We start from the raw sequence: 23,780 nt of genomic DNA, 5'->3' as shown, positions 1-23,780 counted from the left end.
AGTGTGGTATTAGAAGCAGTGTGCAGCTATATCAGCCAACTATTGCTGTGGAACAAGCAGATACACCCCCCCCCACACACACACACACACTGGCTTACACTCTAGCCATGTACTGGTCATGCGTAGGCATGTAAGTTGACTGAGGACCAAATGGTTTAGGTGGATGCAAGTGTCAGGTTCTAGTGTGTCTGCTCCATTTGGCTCTTGTCCTCCTGGAACAAAAGGTCTCTCTGAAGCATCTTCTCACCACGGTCAAGGTCATGGGTGCTAAACTGCATGCACTTCACAACCATGTATTAATTCTCTGCTAGAGTCAGAGTCCACTATCATCTTATTGGACCAAGGAAGTAACTTTGTCAACCCAAATTCTGAGGTGGAAATAGAGACTGCCTACTAGGGAGTTCTGGCCACAGTAGGGATTTACATGACCACAACAGGATGGCAACCTGGGACCAATAATTCAATCCATCATGTGAGGAGGGTTTAATTGTCACCCAACACAAGGAACTTGCATCTTGATGCAGGCAAAGGGAAAAGCGTGCCAAGAATAACAATGCACAGAAAGATATGTTGTTTGTAACAGATCCACAGCACAGGGGTTATTCCTGAAGTAATTCTGGGGAGTTGATGCATATCCATGTAGAAAAGCGCTTGGAGAGTGGGCCACTAAGGCGCACATACCTGTGCACACTCAGTCTGAGGTCATAGGTAAGAAGGAAAGATGGCAGACACATTTTAGGAAATGCTTAGCTGATGATTGTGTGTAGAAGATAGATGTGTTATTACAAACTGAAGTGGGCACTCTCAAGAGTGAGAGGGGCAATGGCTAGAGACCATTGCGCAGTGTGTGTGTGTGTGTGTGTGTGTGTGTGTGTGTGTGTATTAACTTTTTCTTGAGACAGAGTCTCGTGTTTCCCAGGTTGATCTTAAGCTAGTTAACTCCAGGATAACCTTCATCTTCTAACCTTCCTGCTTTTACCCAGAGTGCTTTATGTGATTCTAGGGATCAAACCCAGGACTTGGTGAGCTAAGCAAGTACCCTATCAACTGAGCTATAGCCTCAGCCCCTTAAAAGGTTCTCTTAGACACTCAGATTATCCACCTCTGTAACTGGGTGAGAAAGGAAAGGACCCAAGACAACCTCGGAGTTGCCTGAAGACACAGTGGTAACTGACAAAGTCAGAAGCCAAGGAGCCAGGGTTCCTTGTGGACTTCAACCCGTTGCTCTTTCCTTAGACCAACGTTGGCTTTGTTTGCAGTTGCTGAGGTCTGGGCATGGGGTGTAGCCCAGCTGAAGGGTTTCTAGCACACTCAGCTGGCAGAAAGTCCTCACCATGCCTCATGGCAAACGCACGGGGCCACTTCTGGCCCAATCATTCTTCCAGCGAGGGATACGAAGCTCAGCCTGGACCAAGCACAAAATGGGGAGTCAGAAAGTCCAAGATCCTGGCTGGGCATGGCGAGACACATTTGTAATCTCAGCCATCTGGTGGTAGAACCAGGAGCATTCTGAGTTCACAGGCAGCCAGGGTTACATAGCAAGAACTTGTCTCACAAGAAGGGGCTAGATAGAGGCAGAGAAAAGTAGGTAGTCCCAGCAGCGCCACTCCTAGCCCAGGCTGTTCCTGTTATTTCTCTGGGTTGAGTTCACTGACAAAAAAAAAAAAAAAAGACAGCCTGGAGTTTCAGCTACCAAAAAGGCTAAGGCTAAGGCTAAGGGATGACCTGAGCCCAGGGGTTCAGAGCCACCTTGGGCAACCACGGGCCTGTTCAAAGCAAAACAAACAGGTAACAGAAATTCTACGAAAGTAAAAAAGAGCATGAAGTGACAGATAGGGAGTCGACTATGGCCCTCACACCATAGCATGGTTTTTCGGCAGTGCATTCAGCATGGCGTTCTTAGGACTCAATGAAAGTGTAAAGTGTAGATCTGGGCAGGTAGTTTTCTTCCTTTTTTCCCCTCCTTCCTTCCTTCTTCCTTCATTCCTCTGTAGTCAGACTTTCTTTTGGGCCACCAGCTCATAAATAATGACACAGAGACTTCTTATTAATTATGAATGCTTGGCTCATTCCCAACGAGATCTTATAATTTAAATTAACTTGCTTCTATTAATCTATATTCTGCCATTGGTATTTTTTAAACCTCTCTTTCATTCTATATGCCTGACTTGCTCTGAGTCTCACTGGTATTTCTGTCTCTCTTCATCCCAACACCCCTTTTTCTGCCTGGAAGTTCTGCCTATTCTCTCCTGCCTAGCTATTGGTCATTCAGCTCTTTATTAAACCAATCAGATAGCTTAGGTAGAGACATATCTTTACAGGGTACAGAAAAGATTATCCCATAATTTTCTTCTTCCTCCCTCCTTTCCTCTATCCTTCCCTCCCTTCCTTATTTCCTTTTAAGACAAGGTCTCACTGTGCAGCCTTGGCTGACTTAGGACTCGATAGGTAGACAAGGTTTGCCTTGAATTCAAAGAGAACAACATCCACCAGCCTTTGCCACCTGAGTATTGGAATCAAAAGTGCGCTATACCAAGCTGGGCTGAGCAAGTTAAGTTGACCTTCCTGTGATACAGGAACACAGGGCCAACTTCCATACCCCGGAATGAGAAGGAAAGGAATCCATGTTAAGGGTCCCAGTGTGCCTGGTTGTGGATGCCCTACACCAAAGACCCATGAGCAGTTAGCTGCTGTTGCTGCTCCTGGCAGTGCCATTGATCCCACAGGCTCTGCCCAATCAATGTATGGAGCAGGCATCAAAGACACAGATGTTGCTTTGAACAAGAGCCTAACTGTGTTGGGGGAAGGTGATGGAGGACATGAGGGTGAAAGAAGAGAACTGTATATAGGCACTACAAGTATTAATACAGATATGCCCAGACCTTATATTAGAACTGTGCTTGATAAAGCAATCACCAATCTAAAACATCATAGGATAAAGGGCTGGGGAGACAGTTGGAAAGGTGCTTGCCCACCAGACATAAGGACCTGAGTTCAATTACCCCAGAGTCTATATATATAAAAAAAATCCACACATGGTGGCATGCTTTTGTAATCCCCGTGCTGGGGAGACAGACACAGTGGGCTCCCCGAGGCTCTGTGGCGAGCTACTTCAGTGGAATCTGTGAATTCCGGGTCCAGTGAGAGACTCTGTGTTGTGGAGTATTATTTTAACTGTATAAAGGTATGTTACAGCCGGGTGGTGGTGGCGGCACGCACCTTTAATCCCAGCACTTAGGAGGCAGAGGCAGGCGGATCTCTGTGGGTTCGAGGCCAGCCTGGTCTACAAGAGCTAGTTCCAGGACAGGCTCCAAAGCTACAGAGAAACCCTGTCTCGAAAAACAAACAGAAAAGGTATATTATCCTCTCTTTTGTTAATGAGGCAAAGATGTGTAATATTTATTTGATTAAATAAAATTAACCTGGTGTCAGGAGGCTGAGTCAGCGATTAGCTGACAGGAAGCAATAGGGAGGAACTAAGTGTAGTGAGTGTTCTTTAGTGGGGGCTGAGCAGAAGGACTGCTTTTGTGGGGGCAATACAATCAGGGATAGAAGGTTACTATTTGCTGCTTAAACTCTCTGAGCTAGGAGGATTTCACCTCAACCTTTGAATCTTGAGTTCTGTAGAAGGACAGAGATTCAGGTAAAGCTTCCTTTAGCTGCTGTGATAAAGTCAGGGCCTGAGGAAACAGAATTCCCGCCTGGCTTAGGCCCATGCAGCTCAACCTCTGCTGGTAGCTGCAGAGTTGCAATTGCTGGTTGGGACAGCAGTTGCTTAAGGTGCAGCCACTGCACTGAAAGAAAACAACACTCTGTCCCCCTCCCCGAAATAAGGTGGAAGGGCTGGAGTGAAGCACTTACTGCTTCTCCTGAGAATTCAAGTTCCTTTCCCAGTACCCACGTTAGTGGGCGTCTCGACCATCTATAGCCCAAGCTCCAGGGCATCCAACACCTCTGTCCAACACTCACGTGCACGTATATACCCACATGCAGGCACACACCCCTACACATGTGTTGCTAAAATTCCTTCCCAGGGCTTAGATGTAAGCGGTATCAACCCATTCTCCCAAGGTCTCAATGACAAATCAAGGCACAATCCTGTGAAAGTTCACTCTGGGGAACCAAAGAGTTTATTGAGCTTCCTTACAGAGCATAGGTGGGGGACAATTACAGGGGTCTGGGTGCCCCTCCCCAAACTGGCACCTGGAAGTTATCCAGAAGTAACAAAAGCTCCCCTGTAGTCACATAGGGGACGGAGTCCCCAGCAGATACGTACTCTAGTCCCAGGCCTTGCACTGCATTTAGAAGCGGTGGGAGCAGTTGGATTCTCAGTTGAGGGTCTCCTGCCCTACTGTACCCCTCTGTTTGAGGTGCAAACAGCAAATACACTTGGGATGACCTTTTTCAAGGGGGACACAGGTGAACTCCTCCAGACGGCAGTTGCTTGGCTTAAAGGACATTTAATCATAATAACATAATTTAAAATAATAAAAAACTTTTCTGGGTCTTTTTTGTTTTGTTTTTCGAGACAGGGTTTCTTTGTAGCTTTTGGAGCCTGTCCTGGAACTCACTCTGTAGACCAGGCTGGCCTCAAACTCACAGAGATCCACCTGCCTCTGTCTCCCGAGTGCTGGGATTAAAGGCGTGTGCCACCACTGCCCAGCCTTTTTTTTTTTGGGTCTTTTTAGGACAGGGTTTCTCTGTGTAGTCCTGTCTGTCCCAGAACTTACTCTATAGACCAGGCTGGCCTCATGCTCAAGAGATCAACCTGCTTCTGCTTTCCAAGTGCTGGTATTAAGGGCATGTGCTACCACTCCTGCTAATAAGAATTAATCTTAAAAAATAAAAATTATAAGATGGAAAGAAATAGAGGAAAACATCTAAGTCGATCTCTGGCCTTGACATATGCAACACAGGTATGTGTGTGTGCGCGCACACACACACACACACACACACACACCTCTAACACACACACACATCATAAAATAACAAACACATTATGCACACACCACACCGTATGTACTGAGCATCCTAGCTGTGCACTATGGAACACTGGGGTGTGCTTATTGTTTCCTGGGGGGCGGGGGCCTGACTGGAGCTGCCACTCAATTTGACCGTCCAGGATTATGAGGGTATGAGATCACCTGTCACCAGTCTGGGAAAAGAGAAATCCAGCTTCCAGCCGACATTATCATATTTACACCACAGTGAAGTAGAAACATGTAAGTCCCAGAACCTCCTAAAACAGTCATGCACCATGCACAGAAGCACACGCCACCTGTAGTAGCTCCTCTGGGGGCCAAGGGCTGGCAGAACTTCACATGATAAATATACCTTGTTTGATGTCCAGTAATAATGAGCTTGTTCCTAGGGTGAGTCACCTACACCTCGTTCAGTCTTGCGTCTTTTACACAGCCCCATAGCTCCAGAGATACACTCAACCATCCTGAACATTCATTCATTCAACAAACATTACCTGGATGACTGTCAACCCACTGACTCATGAGTTGGAAGAGGTAAAATACTATTTAGTCTCTAGAAAGACGCAGTCAGGTAACTTAATGTCACCAGACACGAGCGTCCTAAGCACCTGTCCTCTGATCTTGAGAGAACTATACTTATGTGAACTCTTTGTTTAATTCATGAGGGTCATTCAGACTTCTATTTGCAGTTTTAGTTAAAAGTCCTTGGGTCTTTACAAACCAGGACCGGCTTTTCTGATTGGGCTAACTCCTTGGCCAGTTAAAAGCACTGTGTGTCTTTAAAAGGGGGGCGGCCTCCTGTCAAACGGGCCCCAAAACATAGGCTGAAGGCGCATGGAGTCCCACCCACTTTCTGTGACGTCCTGCGTCCCGGCTTCTGATTGCGGGCTGCCGACGTCAATCGCGCCGAGTACGTCTTGCTGGGACACAGTGGAGGTCTGCGCTCCGGTCTAAGGGGCGGTCGGGTGTCTTCTGCGCTCGCCCCACACCCGCGAGGCCCGCGCCGCCCGACCCAACGGCGGAGCCGCCCAGCGCCTCCTGTGGCACCCGCTCGCTCCTTGCTGGGGCGGGACGTGGCCCTACGGCTCCGGACACTATGGTCAGTGGTCGCGGGACGGGGAGGGGGTGCCGCCGGGGCTCATGTGCTTGCGCGCGGTCGGGCGCGAGGCTCAGCCCTTTCCATCCTCGGGATGCTGAGCCCCGGGGTGTGCCGCGCTGTCCGATTGGGAACCTGCAGCTGGGAGATCCAGCCAGGACCGAGCCCTGCTTCCTCGTGTCCACTCCAGGTGGACCCTAGGAGCCTCCTCAAAGTCCCGAGGCATGTGCCTGGCCGGGGCTGGATGGAGCGCCTCCGGGGTTGCGGTCCCCACTCTTTGTTAAGTAGCACTCCTGTGGACAGCTTGCCGCCCAGCCATCGCGGACTTAGCCACTACAGACCGACTCTGCCCCACCAATCATTCCCAGGGACAAGCCTTCAATCATTCCCGGGGCAAGCCTTAGGGCCACTTGGATGTAAGCTCAGTCTCCTGTTGGCAACAGGTCTGTGGAGTCAGAACCACATGAAGGGGCGGCCCCCGGGTGTAAGGAATGAGTTAGGGGTCCAGGCAAAGTGATCTAAAAGAACCTATCATCTGAGCAGAGCAGGCCCAGGAGACTCTGGGCTGGTCAAACCTGGTAAACCAAGGACATGGGCAGGTGGGAAATTGAGGCCAGACAGGGAGAAAATTGGTAGGGGTTGTGAGGGTGCCACAGTTAGGACTTGAACCCAAGCCTCTGGTCCAGTGTTCTGTGTTGCATCAGCCCAGCCTCTTGGTTGCTATGGGGGTCGGGCCTCCTACAGGGGATTGCCTATGGTGGCTGCCCATTTCAACTTCCAGCAAAGGACTCTAGGGAGCCTGACTATTATATTAGTGCTACTGGTCAGCTTGGGATCACACTGCTCTGAGCTCAAGGGGCTCGCCTGTTCTTTTTGTTTGGTTTGGTGATACTGGGTTTTGAATCAAGGGCTTCATGCATGTTAGATAAGGCTCAACTTCTGAACTACTTCCCAGTCCCTCACTTGCAGTCTGGACTGCTCCAGTGACTGCTATGAGGACCCTGCTTCGTTTTGTTTGTTTTGGGGTGTGTGTGTGTGTGTGTGTGTGTGTGTGTGTGCTTGCCCCGTCATCCCATATTTGGGTCACTACTTTGGGATGTTGCAGGGAGGGTCTTGAGTGTCGATGGACAGCCAGGGCATCTTACAAGCCATCTTCCTGCTCAGGTGTGCCCGGAAATGAGGGGAGGGACTAGAAGCACTGGTTTTCTGCTTGTTCTTGGTACCCAAGCATTCACCGGCTCTGCTGCTCCTGGAAAGTGACTTGGGTGTTTCTGCACCATCTGCCAGGGAACAGAGCTATGGAAATGGCAGTTTTAGCCATGCAGGAGCTGGGGGCTGCATGGCTTCTGGCCACCACTGGTGGTAGCGGACAGTACAACAAGGGCAGCAGGTTCTGGGACCTCGGCTTCAATCCCTTACTGTGTAACTGGATCTTCCCTTAACCCAGGACACCAGCAGCTGGGACCCAACGCAACTCCCCTCTGGAGAGTTTAGGTGCCTTGGAGAAAGAGGTAATAGTTAAGACCTACAAATAAGGACATTTGTCTGGGAATCATGGGTGGAGGGGGGGCAGAACTAGTGACTGTTTACGTGCATTTGTTAGTATACATCTATTGTGTATTGTCAGACACCTTGCTACATACTGGGGTCCATGATTGATTTATTTTAGTTGTTCAATGTTGGTTGAGGCTGCCTGGTGTGCATGGTGGATAGAAGAGGCTGCCTTGAGCTGAGCTTGACATGGTCCCCGGCAGATGACATGAAGTCCTCAATAGTCAGAGCTGCAAATATCAAGGGGCTCACCTTCACTACAAGTGCTTTTGCTCTTGGGGGGTAAGAGCAAGTGTCGAGCATAAGCATCTGAAGGAACCACAAGTTCCTGTTCACTTTCTTCTGTCATGCATTAAATAAGTCACACTGGCATCCGCAGCCTATGTCAAGGCAGTGGTAAGAAACACAGGATACCTGCCTTCTCCTGGCGTTCATGCCTGCGGGCCAGGTCACAGCCAATGACTTACTGGCATGGCCTGAAGGTCCACAGAGGCCTTGGGAGCGTGGCACATTCTTCTGGTGGGGAAAGCCAGGTGCTGGAGGCTGTCTGGGAGTGTTCAGGAAGGATTGGGGAAAGAGTACATTCCAGATAACAGGGTGATTGGCTTACAGCCTTGGGATGTGGTCAAAAGTAGGCATTCTGGGATGAGTGAGCATCCGATTTAGATGCAGGGAGAGGCCTCAGGAGCCCAGGGTAGTGAGTCTGGGAAACTGGGAGGGTGAGGAGTGTTCTGTGCAGAGCTTTGCACACTGGGCTGTGGAGTTTTGTTTGTCTGCACATGAGGGAACTGTACCATTTTTGATGAATATGAAATGGTTTCTGGCTCTCTCTGATGCTGGGTCGTGGGTGGCCAGCTGGAGTGAGAGGCAGGCTTGCTCATTCAGCGTGCTCACCAGGGCTGCTGCAGCCAAGTTCTCCAGTGAGATAGAGCTATAGGGACTTGTTTTCTGGTGAGTCCGGAGGCTGAAGGTGCAGAAAGGGCCCATTCCCCATGAAGGTGTTTGGGGAGGTTCTATCCCTGGCTTCCCCAAGCTTCCAGTGGTAGCTTGACTTGTGACATTGGAACTCATCTGCAGATGGTTCTCGCCCGTGCGTGTGTTTATGCTCCTCTTATAATAAGGAAATCAGTCATAGGACTGGTGACCCACCCTGCTCCATTGTGACCTCATGTTAACTAATTATATCAGTGATGACCATGTTCCAAAGTAAAGCTGCATTCTGAGGCCTGGAGCTAGGGCCTCAGCAGTCCAGCTCGTAGCATTGGGATACGGTTTTAGAATACATCCCAACATTCCAGGAAGTGGAGATCCAGCAGTGACAGATGAGTTGACATTTGGGTGGAGGGAGACGGTCCAGGTCAGCCAGTGAACCCACCCGTCAGGTCACATCCTGAACTAGTAAGATAAAGCCATAGGATGGTGGGGGAGGCTTCTCTTCTGAGGTGGTATCTCCCAAGTCATGGAAAGAGGCAGAAGAACAGAGATTCAAAGACACCGAGGTAGAAGTGTGTGTCCTGTTTGAGGGACATCGGCTGGCCACTGTGGCCGGAGCCCCAGATGGGAGGTTGTCAGAGATTGAGCAAGCAAGCCAGGGGAGGGCTTGAAGAGGTTTCACACTGCCCCGACACTGTCCTAGCCTGGGTGATTTATTAGGACCAGACATTTATTGGCTTCTCCTTCTGCACGTGGCTGGTTAGGCCATCATCAATGTGCTGGCCTCTGATGAGGGCCCACGTATCTTCCTGCTGTGTCATAATATGGTAGGAGGGCAGAGTGGACTAGAGAAAACTCCTCCCTGTGACAGCTGCATTAATTCTTTTGTGACAGGGGGTCACTAGACATAGTGACTTCTGAAAAACTGTCACATTGGCAGTTAAATTACAACTTGGTTTAGAGGGGACACTCAAACCTTCGCTTTCTAACCATGCCCCGCCCCCATCTTGTGGCCTTCTGACATATAGGATGCATTTGCTGTATCCCTGTAGTTTCCAGAGTCTCACCGTATTACAGCCCAACCCAAATGTCCAGAGGCTAGGGCTGTGACAGGTGGGCCAAGCAGCCGCAAAACCCAGGCCAGTGTCTTGATAGACCCTGCCAGTGCTGAGGGCCTGTCACCCAAGTGCCATGGCAGGCAGGCCTGAGATAGACATTTCCATCCCCAGAGTGGGAAGTCGGCCAGAAATAAGGAGTAAGTCATCATCTGTGAGTCTAGCAACCACAAACCGAGTTAGGGCCTCTGATTCCAGAATAATCTTGACTCGTCTGTACTGCCTCCATGCCACTCGGGTGGCTGTTGGAACTGCCGTCCCTGGGATTCTCTGGGTCAGCTTACCATAGCAGTACTCCATCCGCATGGCCTTCTCTGTCGTGGGCATCACCCTAGGGGGGACTCGGCCTGGATGCTCTGGGCCCCTACACTGTGCACCACACCTCAAGCTCTGACATTCTGCATGCCTCAGGGCCAACCCACGTGGAGTCTACCCAGGCCGCAGCTTTGGCCACTGGGGTAGCAGCCCTCCTGGTGCCCGGCCACAGCTGGTCACACGGGGTGTTCTTTCCTGAAATGTGGGGCACTGGAGAGAGAGGCAGTTCCTGGAAATGTTCCCTCTAGGCCTAGCCCGCCTCCAAGATCTCTGCTATGTTTGGGGGTGTCTTCTACCTCGTCTCCTTGAGGGACACCTAGTTCCTTTCTTGTCCTAATTTCTAATCTCTTCGGCGGGTGGCCAGCCACTGGGTCACACCCTTGGTATGCAGATGGCATGTCACTCTTTTACAGTCGGGCTGTGAGTTTTTCAAGACTTTCATCATCTTTCCTTATCCATTCCATCTACATCATCTCTCTCCTCTAACATGCTAGAAGACAAAGTTACAAGAAGCCGCACCACAGTCCCGGTGATGCCGCCTTAGGTTCTGCCACCCCACGTCCTTCCTAGTTCGTCGTTCCTAAGTTCTGTTTTCCTATCCAGCCTTGGGGCAAGGACACCCCACAGCCAAGCTCTTTCCCACTTGAGGACATGGCCCCTCCTTCCAGCAGCCTCCAGGACTTCATTCCTCACCTGCACCCGAGGCTACATCCTCACGGTCTTTTCTGTGCCATTTGCTGCCAGCGTTCTCACACAAAGTCTTCGAAGGCTCTCGTTTTCCCTTCTGCTCTCCGCCTTGTCTTCCCCACACCAGAATCGCCCTCCACGCTCTGTTCCCAGCTGCGACGGCTTCTCCAGCATTCTCCTGGGAAGTATCCCAGCTGTACCCACTCCTCTGTCCCGAAGCCTTCATGTCTTCAGGTATTTGTTGTGGCAGCTGCTGCCCCTGGCTCCTGGCTCCTGTGTCTTAGTCTGGTCATGCTGCTGTGATGGGTTATTTCTGGGTGATATATACCAAAAATTCTTACCGGGCACAGAGCTTGAGAGGCTGGGACATCCTAAGATGAGGTGCCAGCCTCAGGCCAGGAGACTCTTGCTTTCTTACGATGAGGGAAGGCAGCGCTTGGTAGAAGGGGGCTAGAGAAACTGAGTCAACACTGGATACAATCCATGATCATGGTGTTAGTCCAATCCGTGAAGGCAGAACATTGATGTCATTGATACAATGACCTCAGCAGTTGAGCTTCAGCAGCGTGGAGGGAACGAACAGCTAAGCCTAGCGCAGAACATTGAGGAAAGGCCCTGCCTGTTAAGCAACCTGTGCTGGCTGCTCGTGGAGAAGGTGGGGCCAGTTAGGAGTGGAAGTGTGGCCACCGGGTAGAGTGTATTGCATCCTCCTTGTGGGACATAGGCTCTCGGGCCAGACTCAGGAACCAGTGGAGCAGGGTGAGACAGTGGAGGAGGGCTCCTGGATTTGGGGGTAGACTATCTCTGATTGAAGGGGTATCCTAGGGGCTAGAGAAAGCCCAGGGGGACAGATGAGGCTATGGAGTAATTATGGGGTAAATGAATTAGAAGAACTGCTTAGAGCGGTTGCCAGCTGTTTGAGGCTAAAGTCCTAGGGAGAGGTGAGGCAGGAGCTGAGATCAGGTGGGTGGCCGCCGAAAGATGTTACATAAGTTCGTGTTATCTGAGGGAGGCAGGGCCTTGCTTCAGGAGCACTGGAAATGGCCAGCAACTGAGATAAGGGGTTGGGGCCCCACAGAGAAGGGCCATGTAGCAAAGTCGAGAAATTTTCACCAAAGGTTAGCATATCCTGTTTTCTAGCACCTATTTCTGTATTCCCATGGCAAGAGAGGCTCCCAAGTGTGACTCAAGGGGCTGAAGTGAGGCATCGCCCTTAGTTGTCAAGTGAGGTGCAGTGAGGTCACCAGCAGGGTCCTGACAAGAGGGAGGGGGTGCAGGCCTCAGTAGGGGAGCCATGGGAAGGTGAGAGGGGCGTCTGTCATTCATCATGGAAGCCAGACAGTCGTTCACATGTGTGTGTGTCGGGGGTACAATGTCTGTGGCATGTCGCCACAGAACGTGAGGAGGTCAGAGAGTCAGTTCTCTCCTTCCACCACAGGGATCCCAAGGATCAGACTCAGATAGCGCCCCTACTCAAGGACCCCTGTCCTTTAGGAGCCGAGGAAGGCAGCCTGCGGAGCAGCAGAGTCCAGAAGCCCCAGGAGGCATGGCCTGTTCACAGCTCAACTTTAGACGGAGGAGGCGGGGCTACTCATTGCCACCTGCAAAGAAAGTAAAGCAATCATGTTCTGTAACACCACAGTTGTCCTCAGATGCTGGAGCAGGAATGAGTCCTTCAGGGAGACAGGGCTCCCTCTGCCGGGGCTTCAGTGATCGTTGGCTTAACTCTCCCCATCAATAATGGGCTTCTGGACCCTCCACAGGTGTAAAATATGTGTGTGTGTGTGTATATATATATATACATGTGTGTGTGTATATATGGATGTGTGTGTTCATATATATTTATTAATCTAGAGAGAGAGTGAGAGACTTTTTGGGGTATATGTGTGTGTATGCACATGTGTGTATATGTATATATATGTGTGTGTGTGTATGGGTGTGTATATATAGATGTGTGTGCTCATATATATATATTCATCTATAGAAATAGTGAGAGACTTTTTGGGGTATATGTGTGTGGTGTATGCCTATGTATGTATGTGTTCATGATGGCAGATTGAACCAACCTGTGTCCATGTATGTGGAGGCCAGAGATTGATATTAGATGCCCTCCTATAATGCTTTCTTTTTACTTTTTTAACATGTGTATGTGTAGGCAGTACCTGCTTCCCAAGTGTATGGGCACATGGGTACATGGATCAGCATGCATGTGTGTGTTCATGCCTGCGAATGCTGGAAGTTGACACTGGTGGTTTCTTCAATCACTGTTCATTTAGGGAGGGTCTCTTGCTGACCCTGGAGTCAGCTTGCTCCAGGGACTCTGTTTCTGCTTCCTGTGTGCTGAGATTATAGGTAGCTGCCACACTGCCCATGCTGCCCAGATTTGAAGTGGGCTCTGGGCATCGGAACTCCACCCCTCAGCCCGTGTATCAAGTGCTTTGATCCCTGAGCCCTCTCCCCAACCCCTCTAGTTTTTGAGACAGGGTCTCTTCACTGAACCTGGAGCTCACTGACTTATTGGCCAGTCAGCAAACTCCAGAGATCTGAATATCTCTAAATACCCTTTCTGTTGCTGAAGTCACAGGTGCGTGACTTTTTACATGGGTGCTGGGTCACAGAACTTATGCTGAAGCCTTAAGTTCATTCGTTACCTACTGAATCACCTTCCCAGCCCCCACGCAGGCATCTAAAGGCACATTTCTTCCAGTGCCCTGAGGACTCTAGGCCAGCAGGTAGGGCCCAGGGTGCAAGCCCGGGTGACTTCTGGCAAAGACTTGAGCCTTCCAGAGAGGTTGAGGCTCTGAACCTGCTGCTGGCAGGTGAGGCTGGAGTTTCCTGCTCTTCTGGGTGTTTTGAGGTCAGGCTGTGTGTTAAGTGATGGCTTGGGGGCCTGGTTGGTGAGTCAGTCCTTAAAGATGTCCAGGGGAGGACGGCTGCCTGCTAGGCTGGGTGGGCGCTGCTGGGCCTGAGATGTGGGCATGCTCAGATGTGCTGACAGGATGGCTGGGGGTAGATGGCATCTGTAGGCAGAAGAGCGAGCTGAGGCCTGATGTTGAGCCGGTCAGTGAGACGTGTCTCACCTCCCCTGCAGAAACTGTTGGCAAGCGTGGGCGCTGCCTGGCCAGCTTAATTAATTAGCATCTATCTGCAAACCAGCAATTAAAGAGTCAGTGTCTTTCCTGTAGCCTGCTTAGGTCTGACAGGACAGTCGGGTGTGTCCTGTCTGTTTCCCTTTTCTCCATAACAACCTGGGATTCTTCAATTTGTTTAAAAGCAAACATGTTAATGTCAGCCAAGGTCAAAATCCGAGCATTACTCCAGATTCCTGGACTAGTCAAACGATACTGCCCTCAGAATTTTCACAGAGCTGAGGCTTGGCTCACCCAGGAATGCTGGTGGGTTTGGGTGGAGACTTGGGTCATTCTGAAGGTGTTTTCGAGACTTGAAGTACCATGGTGGGAACCTGCTTGTCCCTAGGGTGCCCATGTATACACTTGGGAGTACTAGAAACCAACCCAAGGCCCACCTTCCTTCCTTCCTTCCTTCTTTCCTTCCTTCCTTCCTTCCCTCTCTTTTCTCCCTCCTTCCCCTGAGACAGTCTCACAGTGTACCCTATGCTAGCCTTAATTTCACCATCCCCCTGCCTCAGCCTCCTGGATCCTAGGATTACAGGCATGTGCCACCATACCCAGCCATGGCTAGTTTTTAAATAGTACTGAGTAAAGTTTAAAAAAAAACCAGTAATATCTGTAGTATATGTGCAAATATATATTTTAAATCTATTTTTAAAAAATAGAAATGTACATCATCTGTAGTCTGATTCGTAAAGATAGGAAGTAGAGGCATGATGGGTGGATGGGGAATACTTAAGGCCGTAGAACTGTGTATATGAAAATGGCTAAAATGGTATGTTTCATGTTATGTACATTTTGCCGCCATACTCTTTAAAAACACATACATTTCACATACATAGCAAGTAGACCTTAGAGGGTTGGGGAATGAGTGAGGGACGGGGTTGGGGGACACAACAGAGATTAGGGACACATGAGATAAACTTGGGGAAAAAAATCCTCCCACTGAGGCTGACAAGGGCACAGCTCAACAGTGCACAACTGGTTCCCCGGCTTGGTGTCTTGTTATTACTGTGACTGCTGCAAAGAGCTGGTGTGAATTTGCCAATGGCAGTGAGTTTACCTAATACACCAGGCAAATCCAGGCCCTGGGAAGCCTTCCCGGGTGTCGTGCCTCTCCCCCTCAGGATTCCTCTTCGAGAGGATGAACGGAGTCCCTTTTCCTCTCCTCCACGGAGGCCTTCTCAGAAACTGCCAAGTAAACATGGCCGACTAGGCATCCTTCTGTGGTCCCTAGACCCCTGATGCATTTATTCATTTCTGATTTTTGTTTGGGGCCAGAATTGACTGCAAGTTCATTAAATACAGTTGGGGCACTTTGCTCTGTAGCCGGTCATCCAGAAAGCCCCATGCACCATTTTATGTCAGCCATCTGACATAAAACGACTTTTATAAACAGTCATGGAGCAATTAGCAAGATAGGAATAAGTTAGCAATGGAGCAAGAGGAGTTTGGTTGAGTGGAACATGTGGCCACTTGCCAACAGCCTGTGGGTCACCTTGCATGTATACACGACTGATACCTCCCCATGGAGATTTGCCTCTTCAGCACAGGGTGAGCGGAATTAACTGCACACCGGCAATTGTGTGTTACACAAATGATGCCATTCTTCCGTGATTTAGATGATTGAGAATTATGTATATCTAAGTTATGGTTATATTCCCACGAAGTCAACAAAGTCAGCTCCACCTAAGGTTTTGAAAACTTGTGAATGAAATGGAGCCCTTGGAAGCTGCAAACCAGACGTCTCTAGGTCTTTGAAAGGGAGACCAGGAACAGGAAAGGAGGAACATGAGGAAGAAGCTGGCATCTTTGGGCACAGGTAGACGGCTCGAAGGAGGCGGAGGAGAGGCTGACTCACCCCTGTGGTGGTAGGATTTGCTTTCTTGTTTAACTTTTTGTTTTGCAGAGCTAGGGATGAATGCAGGACCTTGCTGGCATCTGTGCCAGGCAAGTGCTCCACTGTTGAGCTACACCCTCAGCCTGCTGTTACCTTTTAATAGCTGTGCCTAGTGTTCCTCGCTACCCTGCAGTGAGATTACAGACTGGAAAGGCTCTTGGAGATGCTGAACTCCCATCAGCAACTTCGGGAGGACAGTGTCTCTGGGGCCTGCAGAAGTGAAAGGTTGGACCCAGCCTCTGGGTAAGACGACCCAACACTGCCCTGGACAGGACATTTCTTTGTGGTCTGGCAGATGAGTCCTTTGAGCTCTGGAGCCCGGGCTGTGCCAGCCTAGCACTTTGGTGTGTTTGAACTTCACACAGACCTGAATTAATCACCTCCTAGTTCAAACCACCTGTCCTTGACAGTGTCACGGATATAATAATGGCCACCTCGCAAGAGTGTTGTGATAATTGAGATAATGGGGATATACAAGCTTCTGTTCCAGTGCTTGGCACATAGTAGGTGCCCAGGAATGGCACCTGTCACCATTTCCCACATTTTTAGGGATGAGGGTAGCAGCAGATCCTCAAACCCTCCTCCTTATATTGGCTTTCAACATCTGGTCTACAGGATGACTGCTTAGACATTGCATCAGCGTCTCTGCTCTTTTTATCCCAAACCAGACCTTTCCCAGAAGCCCCAGCAGACTTTTCTATGGGCCTAGAATATGCAGGTTTGGGTCATCTAGCTTGTCCCAAGGATCCCCTGTACCAACCTCCTGAGAGCCAGGATTAGAGGCCAGTTGTTCATTTAGCTTGTATGTATTCTGGGGATCTACTTACAAGGCCAGTGTTTTATCTACCGAGACACATCTTCAGCCATAGAACCCTTATTTTAAGCTGGAAACTCTTTATGTGGGTCAAACAAAACTTTTAAAGAACAATTCTAATATGTGTGCACGCACACACACGCTAGTGTACATGCATTGGTATAAGTATACACCACTGGCAGAAGTCCGAGGACAACTTGTGAGCATTGGTGCTATCCTTCTGCCCTGTGGGCTCCTGGGTTCGGTCTCCAGTGGTCAGCAGTCTGAGCCATCTCCCCAGCCCAAGCACCTTTTATTCCACTCTGTCGAGAATACCATTCCTGGGAGGCTAGTGGCCAGAGTGTAGGCTGAGCCCCAACCCCTGAGCACTCTCACCCCAGCCCTAGTGACAAAGCACAGGTGGGGAGGGGACTGCTGCCCCTAGATCCAAGGCATCCTTTGCCCTGTCTCCACCCTGCTTGCCGAGTCCTTCCAGGGTTTAGAGACCCTGGCTCCCCATGGGTACATGCTCAGGTTTGGTTCTGGCCTTGGCTCCAAGCTGGGCAGCACCAGTAGGCGGTATGGGAAGATGTCTCACTTGCCCCAGCCCTTGTGTGAACTCAGGTCATTAGCCATTCCCTAGCACACACCCTGCACTGCCACATGGGGTCATCTCAAGCTAACTTTGACCCCGTGATATTACTGGCTTTTGTGTAGGGATGGGAATAGCCCTTTGTTGGCAGCATGTGAAACCAAGCTGACACAGGATGCAAGTTCAGGAAGTGGGGGAAGGAAATGGGAGTAAAAGAAAGAAAGAATGAATGAGGAGGGAACATACTCCAGCATAGAGGTTTATTAAATCTGAGATATTAAATGTTATGAAATGAATGTTAGCAAATTATGAGGTCAGTTCTTTATAGCCAGGATACTTCATGATGGTGCCAGTCCTGATTGTTCTTGCCCTGGGACCAGGACAAATCCAGGCAGGTCCCTAGGATGCTGGTCACATGATCACACATTCCTTCCAAGGAGAGGGGGCATGTTCTGGGTTGTGTAACTGGTCATTCAGAGACCGGCAGTTCCAAGAGCCCCTTGGGTGTCTTTAAAGCCAGCTTAGAAATGGTTCTTCTTTCTCTTTCAGAGTGAAACATCTTTCAACCTAATATCAGAGAAATGTGACATTCTATCCATTCTTCGGGATCATCCTGAAAACAGGATTTACCAGAGGAAAATCCAGGTGAGGCAGAGCATGGAGAGACCAAGAGCCTAAACAAAGGGGGTGGAGGTCGCCAGTAAAGAAGGGGACAGCTTTTGGAAGGCACGGAGTTCGGGCCAAGTTCCTGGGCAACCTGAAATGCTTTTAGACCATTCTGACATTGGGTATTTACCTCAGAGAGAGATCCTTTCCTTGTGGGAAAATCATACGTTTTAAAGCTAAGTGCTTGTTCTAAGTGCTGGGTTTACTTGCATGAGACTTTTTTATGATTCTGTGTGGCAAGTATTGGTTATCCCCACCTGACAACTAAGGAGACTAAGGTGTGGCCACATAGTTCATGAACTGCCCACAGGGCTGATCTCATCACTGCTCTACTAGGGGACCTCTCAGGATAGTGACATCTCTGGGAGGCTGCAGGGTCACTTCCAGAACCAGAGAGGATGGAGAGCGAGGCCCCCACTCTGTGGTGCACATGGCAGATGGGCTTGGTCTTTGACGACATTGCTATGCAGTCTTCCGGACTCCTTCTATGGACCTTGCAGATACAGCACGGTGCTGGGGGCTTCTCTTACTTGGAGAGACTCCTGGGGCAGGAAGCAGTCAGCAGCTCAGGGTGACACTGGTGTCCTGAGGTCTGCATATGACCACAGGAAGCACTTCCAGCATGACTCAGGGTTGAGGACAGTCTGCTCTGTGTTCCCTTAGCCTCCCAGAGACTGAGAAGAGGGGCACTGCCCCTGATCAGCCTGCTTCAAATGCTTCAGATAAGCCCTATGCCTTCTAGTTGCTGGGGCTTCCCAGTCCCTTTAAACCAGGCAGCAGTTGCAAAACCCCAACTACTGTCCCACAAGACAGAGAGGGGGCTCTAGGCCATTTCAGAGACATGCTGGGAGTAGGCCAAAGGAATGGGTGGCATGCCTCTCTGGACACGGCTGAGACATTTACAGGACTGCTGAGGCCGTGTAGTATTCTCCAGCCCCACTGCCACACACCACATTCAGCTGCCAGCTTCCTCTAGGCAAACTTTCCTGACTACTGGAAGTCTGGCGTGGATGTCCCTAACCCAGGGCACCCCAGCTCTTGTCCTCATCCTCTGTCACCACCATCTAACTCTGTGTCACTTTCACTGATGAAGGCTGCCTAGTGCCAGGAGCTGACTGACATCCTTGGGGACTCACATCCTAGTCAGTGTATTTGTGAATCTGTGGGATGGATGAGGGTGGGGGGCCAGGCCAGTGGCTGACCCATGCCAATGCCATTGCTGCTGCTGAGGTTTGTGTGTCCTCTTCTCCCCTTAGGAACTCAGCAAAAGATTTACCTCAATCCGAAAGACCAAAGGAGATGGGAACTGCTTCTACAGGGCCTTGGGCTATTCCTACCTGGAGTCTTTGCTGGGCAAGAGCAGAGAGATCCTCAAGTGAGTGGAACCTGTGCACTCCTCCGCTTCTCTGTGCTGCATCTCACCAGGCTGTAGCAGGGGGTGCTGGGAAATGCCTGGAAACCTAGTTTCCCACTGTGATGGTGTTGATGGCAGCCCAGAGGCTGAGGAAGGTGTCAGTAACTTGTCTGGTAATTCGCTCAGCACTGCCTGAAGGCATGGCTCACCAACCTGGTGGGCACTTGATATTTATGGAAGGGAGGGAGGGAGGGAGGGAGGGAGGGGAAAAAAAGACAGAAAAACATGTGGAGGCACACAGTAAGATCCTGTTTCAAATACCAACAAGAGGAGGAGGAAGAGGAAGGAGGAAAGAAGAGAAAGAAAAAAGGAAGACGCTTGTTCAAGAAGAAGGAAGAAGAGAAAAAAGGAGGAAGCTTGGCCCTTGGCCTTGGTCACGTTCTTGTGTGTGACAATGAAGGCACATGGCCTTCTCTTTCCTTCACTCCACTGATGGGCAGCCGCGTTTACCTAGCCATCTTGCTGGCTCTATATCCGGATAGCGAGTACAGCCCAGTGCCAGGCTGCTCCAGAGGGTAATGAAGAGCAGTAGCGAGGACAGACTCCTCACTGTGACCCTGTGCATCCGTGTGGGAACAGAAGCCGTGGGGCTGGGGTTAGGGGCAGTGTGGCCTGACATGATTGGGAGCACGCTGGTGTTAGGACTGGTTTCCATCCACCCCACATGAGTAGCCAGAGCAGAGGTCTGAGGGATGGAAGTGCATGCTGGGGTCCACGGAGTTCTCACCTCCAACAGTCCCCAGCCACTTAGAAGTACAGTGAGAACTAAATAGGAAACTGAGTGTTGAGTGTCCTTTTATTTTTAAAATTAGATTTATTCATTTTATTGTGTGTGTGTCCTCCATGTGTCTTCGGCCCAGAAAAGGTCAGAAGAGGACATTGGATCTTCTGGAACTGGAGTTACCATTATGAACTTGTACTGGGACTCAAACCAGGATGTCCGCAAGAGTGTGTTCTTAACTCTGAGCCATCTCCCCAGCCCCATTCTAGGCTTTTAGAATGCTTTATTTCCTTGTATCTTTACACCATTTGGGGCTTAGTACGGGGTGCTAGTTCTCCAACAGTTCATTAGCTTAAGGGAGGGGGAGAGAAGGGAAAGAGCTGGACAGGACCAGGTGGACGAAGAGCCGTCACAGGGACTACAGGGATAGGGAGCCTTTGAAAGGGAATTGCCCTATCTAGGGAGTATGCTGTGATTGCCTCAATTTCTTCATCTGTGAACCGGAGTCGTCATCAGCAGGGAAGGCAGTGGGCCAGCATGGCTATGTGGAGCGCTTTAGAAACAACGCATGGCACTTCTGTGAGGCTGGTGTGGACTGGGCAGTTCCCCGTCACAGTAACAGCCTGTGTTCTCCGTGACCATCAGGTAAACCTCAGGTCTCCTCCCCTCTAGGTTTAAAGAGCGTGTGCTACAAACTCCAAATGACCTCCTGGCTGCCGGCTTTGAGGAACACAAGTTCAGAAACCCCTTTAACGCTGTGAGTTCACCTGAGCCACACTGGCCTCCCACATGGGCAGAGCAGACAGGAGCAGACAGGCTGGAGGTCCTCGGCCCACCCACAGCTGTGCAGCTTTTTCTTAATCCTCCCACCTGGGCCAGGGGCAGGGCAGTTATGTACTGTTTGTGGTGATATGTGGGCCCAGGGGACCTCGGTTTGGAGGATGGCCAGCCTCCTGCCATTCTGAAAGTATGGTGGAAGGACATGGTGGAAAGACAGATCCCTAGATGTGCCTCTGGGCTTTAACTTTTGCAATCTCACTTGCAATCTCAAAATGAGCTCTGAGGGGGGGTCCCATAGGGTGTGGGGGGCAGGTGCCTGCTAGGGTCTACTCTGATGGTGGCAGCGTGAAGTTTTACAGTGTGGTCGAGCTGGTAGAGAAGGACAGCTCAGTGTCCAGCCTGCTGAAGGTGTTCAACGACCAGAGCTCCTCAGACCAGATCGTGCAGTTCCTGCGCCTGCTCACATCAGCCTTCATCCGGAACCGAGCTGACTTCTTCCGGCATTTCATAGACGAGGAGATGGACATCAAAGACTTCTGCACTCACGTAGGTCCCTAGCATCCTCCTCGGGGATGTAACCCCCAGCCTGGGCTTTGTCTGCCTGTCTCTTCCACATCCCAGAACCAGTGTTTCTGCCCAGAGGAACGTACTTGCAATGCCAACTAGTGAAGTTAGTACATGGAGACCTTGTTGTGAGTGGCCTGAGCCACTTGAGCAAGCCGCTTGCAGTCCCAGGGAATCTTAGGACTTGGGACGGCTCTGCTGATAAACTGCAGGGTTGCAGCTCCTGCCACATTAGCCCAAAGACGGGCTTTCATTTAGATGCATTTATCTGAAGATGTATTTATATGGCCTGCATGTAAACCGTGGACAATTTTCATAAGGCCCTCCGGAATTTTTTAATTAGGAGGTACTGGGCTCTAAGTTGGATGGCGACTACCAGTAGGCACAAGAGCAGCCGCTCTCTTTGGGGTGCCTGGCACCATCTCTGCCTCTCTATTGTCTCTGCAGCATCAGGACTCATCCACAGGTTCTGGCCTCTGCAAGCGCTTGTACTTAGAAGCCTTTGGTGGCAAGGTCCTTTTAGTTCTAAGTTTCGATGCTAGCCTGAAAGATTCCTCCACTTTTGCACAATCCTTAAGGGTCTGAAATAAAAATGGTTCGGGTTCCTTTTCTGCAAGCCCAGTGTCCTATGGCTGTGTTGCTTCCGTGACAGGCGGGTGTCAGCACCTGTGCCCTCGTGCTTGAAAAGAGCACCCTCCCTGCCCTGCAGCACAGGTGGCCATGATCCTGAAAGCCAGGGCTGCATTCACCGCCGCCCCCCTCCCCGCCTCCCTAACTGTCTAATTTTGGCCATGCAGGAAGTGGAGCCCATGGCCATGGAGTGTGACCACGTCCAGATCACAGCTCTGTCGCAGGCACTGAACATCGCTCTGCAGGTGGAGTATGTGGACGAGATGGACACCGCTCTGAACCACCACGTGTTCCCCGAGGCTGCCATACCTTCCGTTTATCTGCTCTATAAAACATCCCACTACAACATCCTGTATGCAGCCGAAAAACACTGATTTTAGGCCATGCCGGAGCCTGTCATCTAATGGACTGCATTCTAAATGGAACCTTCTGACTTGGCGATTTTTTAATTGATTTAGACAACTAGGAAACGTACAGCCTTTTGGGTAAAGCCACTGAACTGAGACTTGTGCCCACTATGGACTGTCATGACTTAATAGGAATTTTAGTATTTATTTTGATAGATAATGTAATGCCTGCTAACTCTGGACCGGAAAGCCAGGAACCCTGTCTATGTATCCGTTTACTGTAAGAACCTCGTTGGACCTATTTATTTATCGGGAAGAGGTTCCTGGCAGTGTTGATGTGATGTTGTGTGAAAATGGGGATCTATGGTTAGTCCTCACCAGGGGCAGTGGCCTTCATAGGGAAGAAAAGCTCAGGTCGGCTGCTACATGCAGGTGACTTACCGGACCTGTGAACCTGTGTTGGGTGGGTAATGGTAGACAACTGTCTGAATGTGTAGTTCATTCATGGTGGCTTGCTTTCCCATGCATGAGAGAGAGAGAGAGAGAGAGAGAGAGAGAGAGAGAGAGAAGAGAGAGAGGAGAGGAGAGGAGAGGAGAGGAGAGGAGAGGAGAGGAGAGGAGAGGAGAGGAGAGGAGAGGAGAGGAGAGAGGAGAGAGAGACTTTTTATACCAAAGTCCAGAAAAGGACTTTAGCCTTCAGCATGAAACTCAGGTTGTGAGGTCCTTCTACCTTAGGACCAGAACTCCTGACTTTGGGGGACAGGCCCTTCAGGGTTCTACCTTCAATGCCACCTGGATAAGGCTTGACAAAGATAAAGGCCTGTACCCGAGTCAGTGTGTTCATGTCTGGGCCCGGGGAGCTGCAGCTGCCCATCATCCCCAGTCAATTCTAGAAGCGCCTTAGGTAAGTCAGCTGGGTAGGGTGTGGCCATGGAAACAACGGCAGCGCAAGGCTCCTCAGTTTCCCTGGCCTGGCTTTGGAGGCAGCGAGGCAGGAAACAACACACAAGCCATTGGTGGCAAGGGCGTTTCCGGTGCTGGCAGCAGCCTCTTCCTCTCTCTACACGTGCCCCTTAATAGCCCCCTTTACTCATTTGCTGCCTCAAGACCTTCAGCAGTGCCCCTGAGGACACTGTGGGAAAGTCAGCCTCCAGCTGGGCTGAGGCACTAGCTAGCCATGCCTCCTGTAGGACAGCCATGGAACCACCCACTGGTACCCTTCCTTGGGTGCAAAGCTTCTGCAGGGATTGAGGCTGCTGGTGAGGGTCTGCGAGAGTCTGCACACAAGACCAGAAGGATCCTGAGTCTTACACAAATCTCGGATCTATCTTTTGCTTGGTGTAAGTCAAAAGGACCCAGCTGTCTGGGCAGTGTGGGAACCAAGGCCAACATTTAGATCCAAGGGCTCCAGCTAAGTGAGTCTGTCACTGGCACAGGAGTGTAAATCTGGCCTTCGCCTTTTGATTTGTTAAGTGTCCTGCCCTGATCTGGGTATGAGCGTTGGGGTCTATGACAAGTACCCCAGAAGAGCAGGGCCCCATTTCCGTGTCTTTCTTCAGCCAG

General features: G+C 50.4%; 1 protein-coding gene across 3 annotated transcripts; it reads left to right on the top strand.

Annotated features, from left to right (window-relative positions):
• Positions 1-5,908: 5,908 nt before the first annotated feature.
• On the top strand, positions 5,909-22,787 carry Otub2 (OTU deubiquitinase, ubiquitin aldehyde binding 2). 3 transcript variants are annotated; one of them, XM_041633072.1, is made up of 6 exons: positions 5,909-6,081; positions 17,645-17,740; positions 19,018-19,136; positions 20,569-20,653; positions 21,028-21,222; positions 22,038-22,787. In XM_041633072.1, the coding sequence occupies exons 1-6, from the start codon at positions 6,079-6,081 to the stop codon at positions 22,242-22,244; spliced, it is 705 nt and encodes a 234-aa protein (XP_041489006.1). In that variant the 5' UTR covers positions 5,909-6,078; the 3' UTR covers positions 22,245-22,787. The 3 variants fall into 3 exon arrangements, with proteins under 3 accessions (XP_041489006.1, XP_041489008.1, XP_041489005.1); XM_041633074.1 differs by lacking the exon at positions 5,909-6,081 and adding an exon at positions 7,535-7,589 and having other exon boundaries at positions 21,021-21,222; XM_041633071.1 differs by lacking the exon at positions 5,909-6,081 and adding an exon at positions 10,644-10,913.
• The last annotated feature ends 993 nt before the right edge of the window (positions 22,788-23,780 follow it).

The sequence above is a fragment of the Microtus oregoni genome, unplaced genomic scaffold, assembly GCF_018167655.1.
Source record: "Microtus oregoni isolate MIOR12 unplaced genomic scaffold, Mior012 000043F_ref0000047, whole genome shotgun sequence".
Classification (NCBI taxonomy): domain Eukaryota; kingdom Metazoa; phylum Chordata; class Mammalia; order Rodentia; family Cricetidae; genus Microtus; species Microtus oregoni.
Note: the sequence above shows the minus strand (reverse complement) of the source record. Positions and strands in the feature narration are given on the sequence as shown.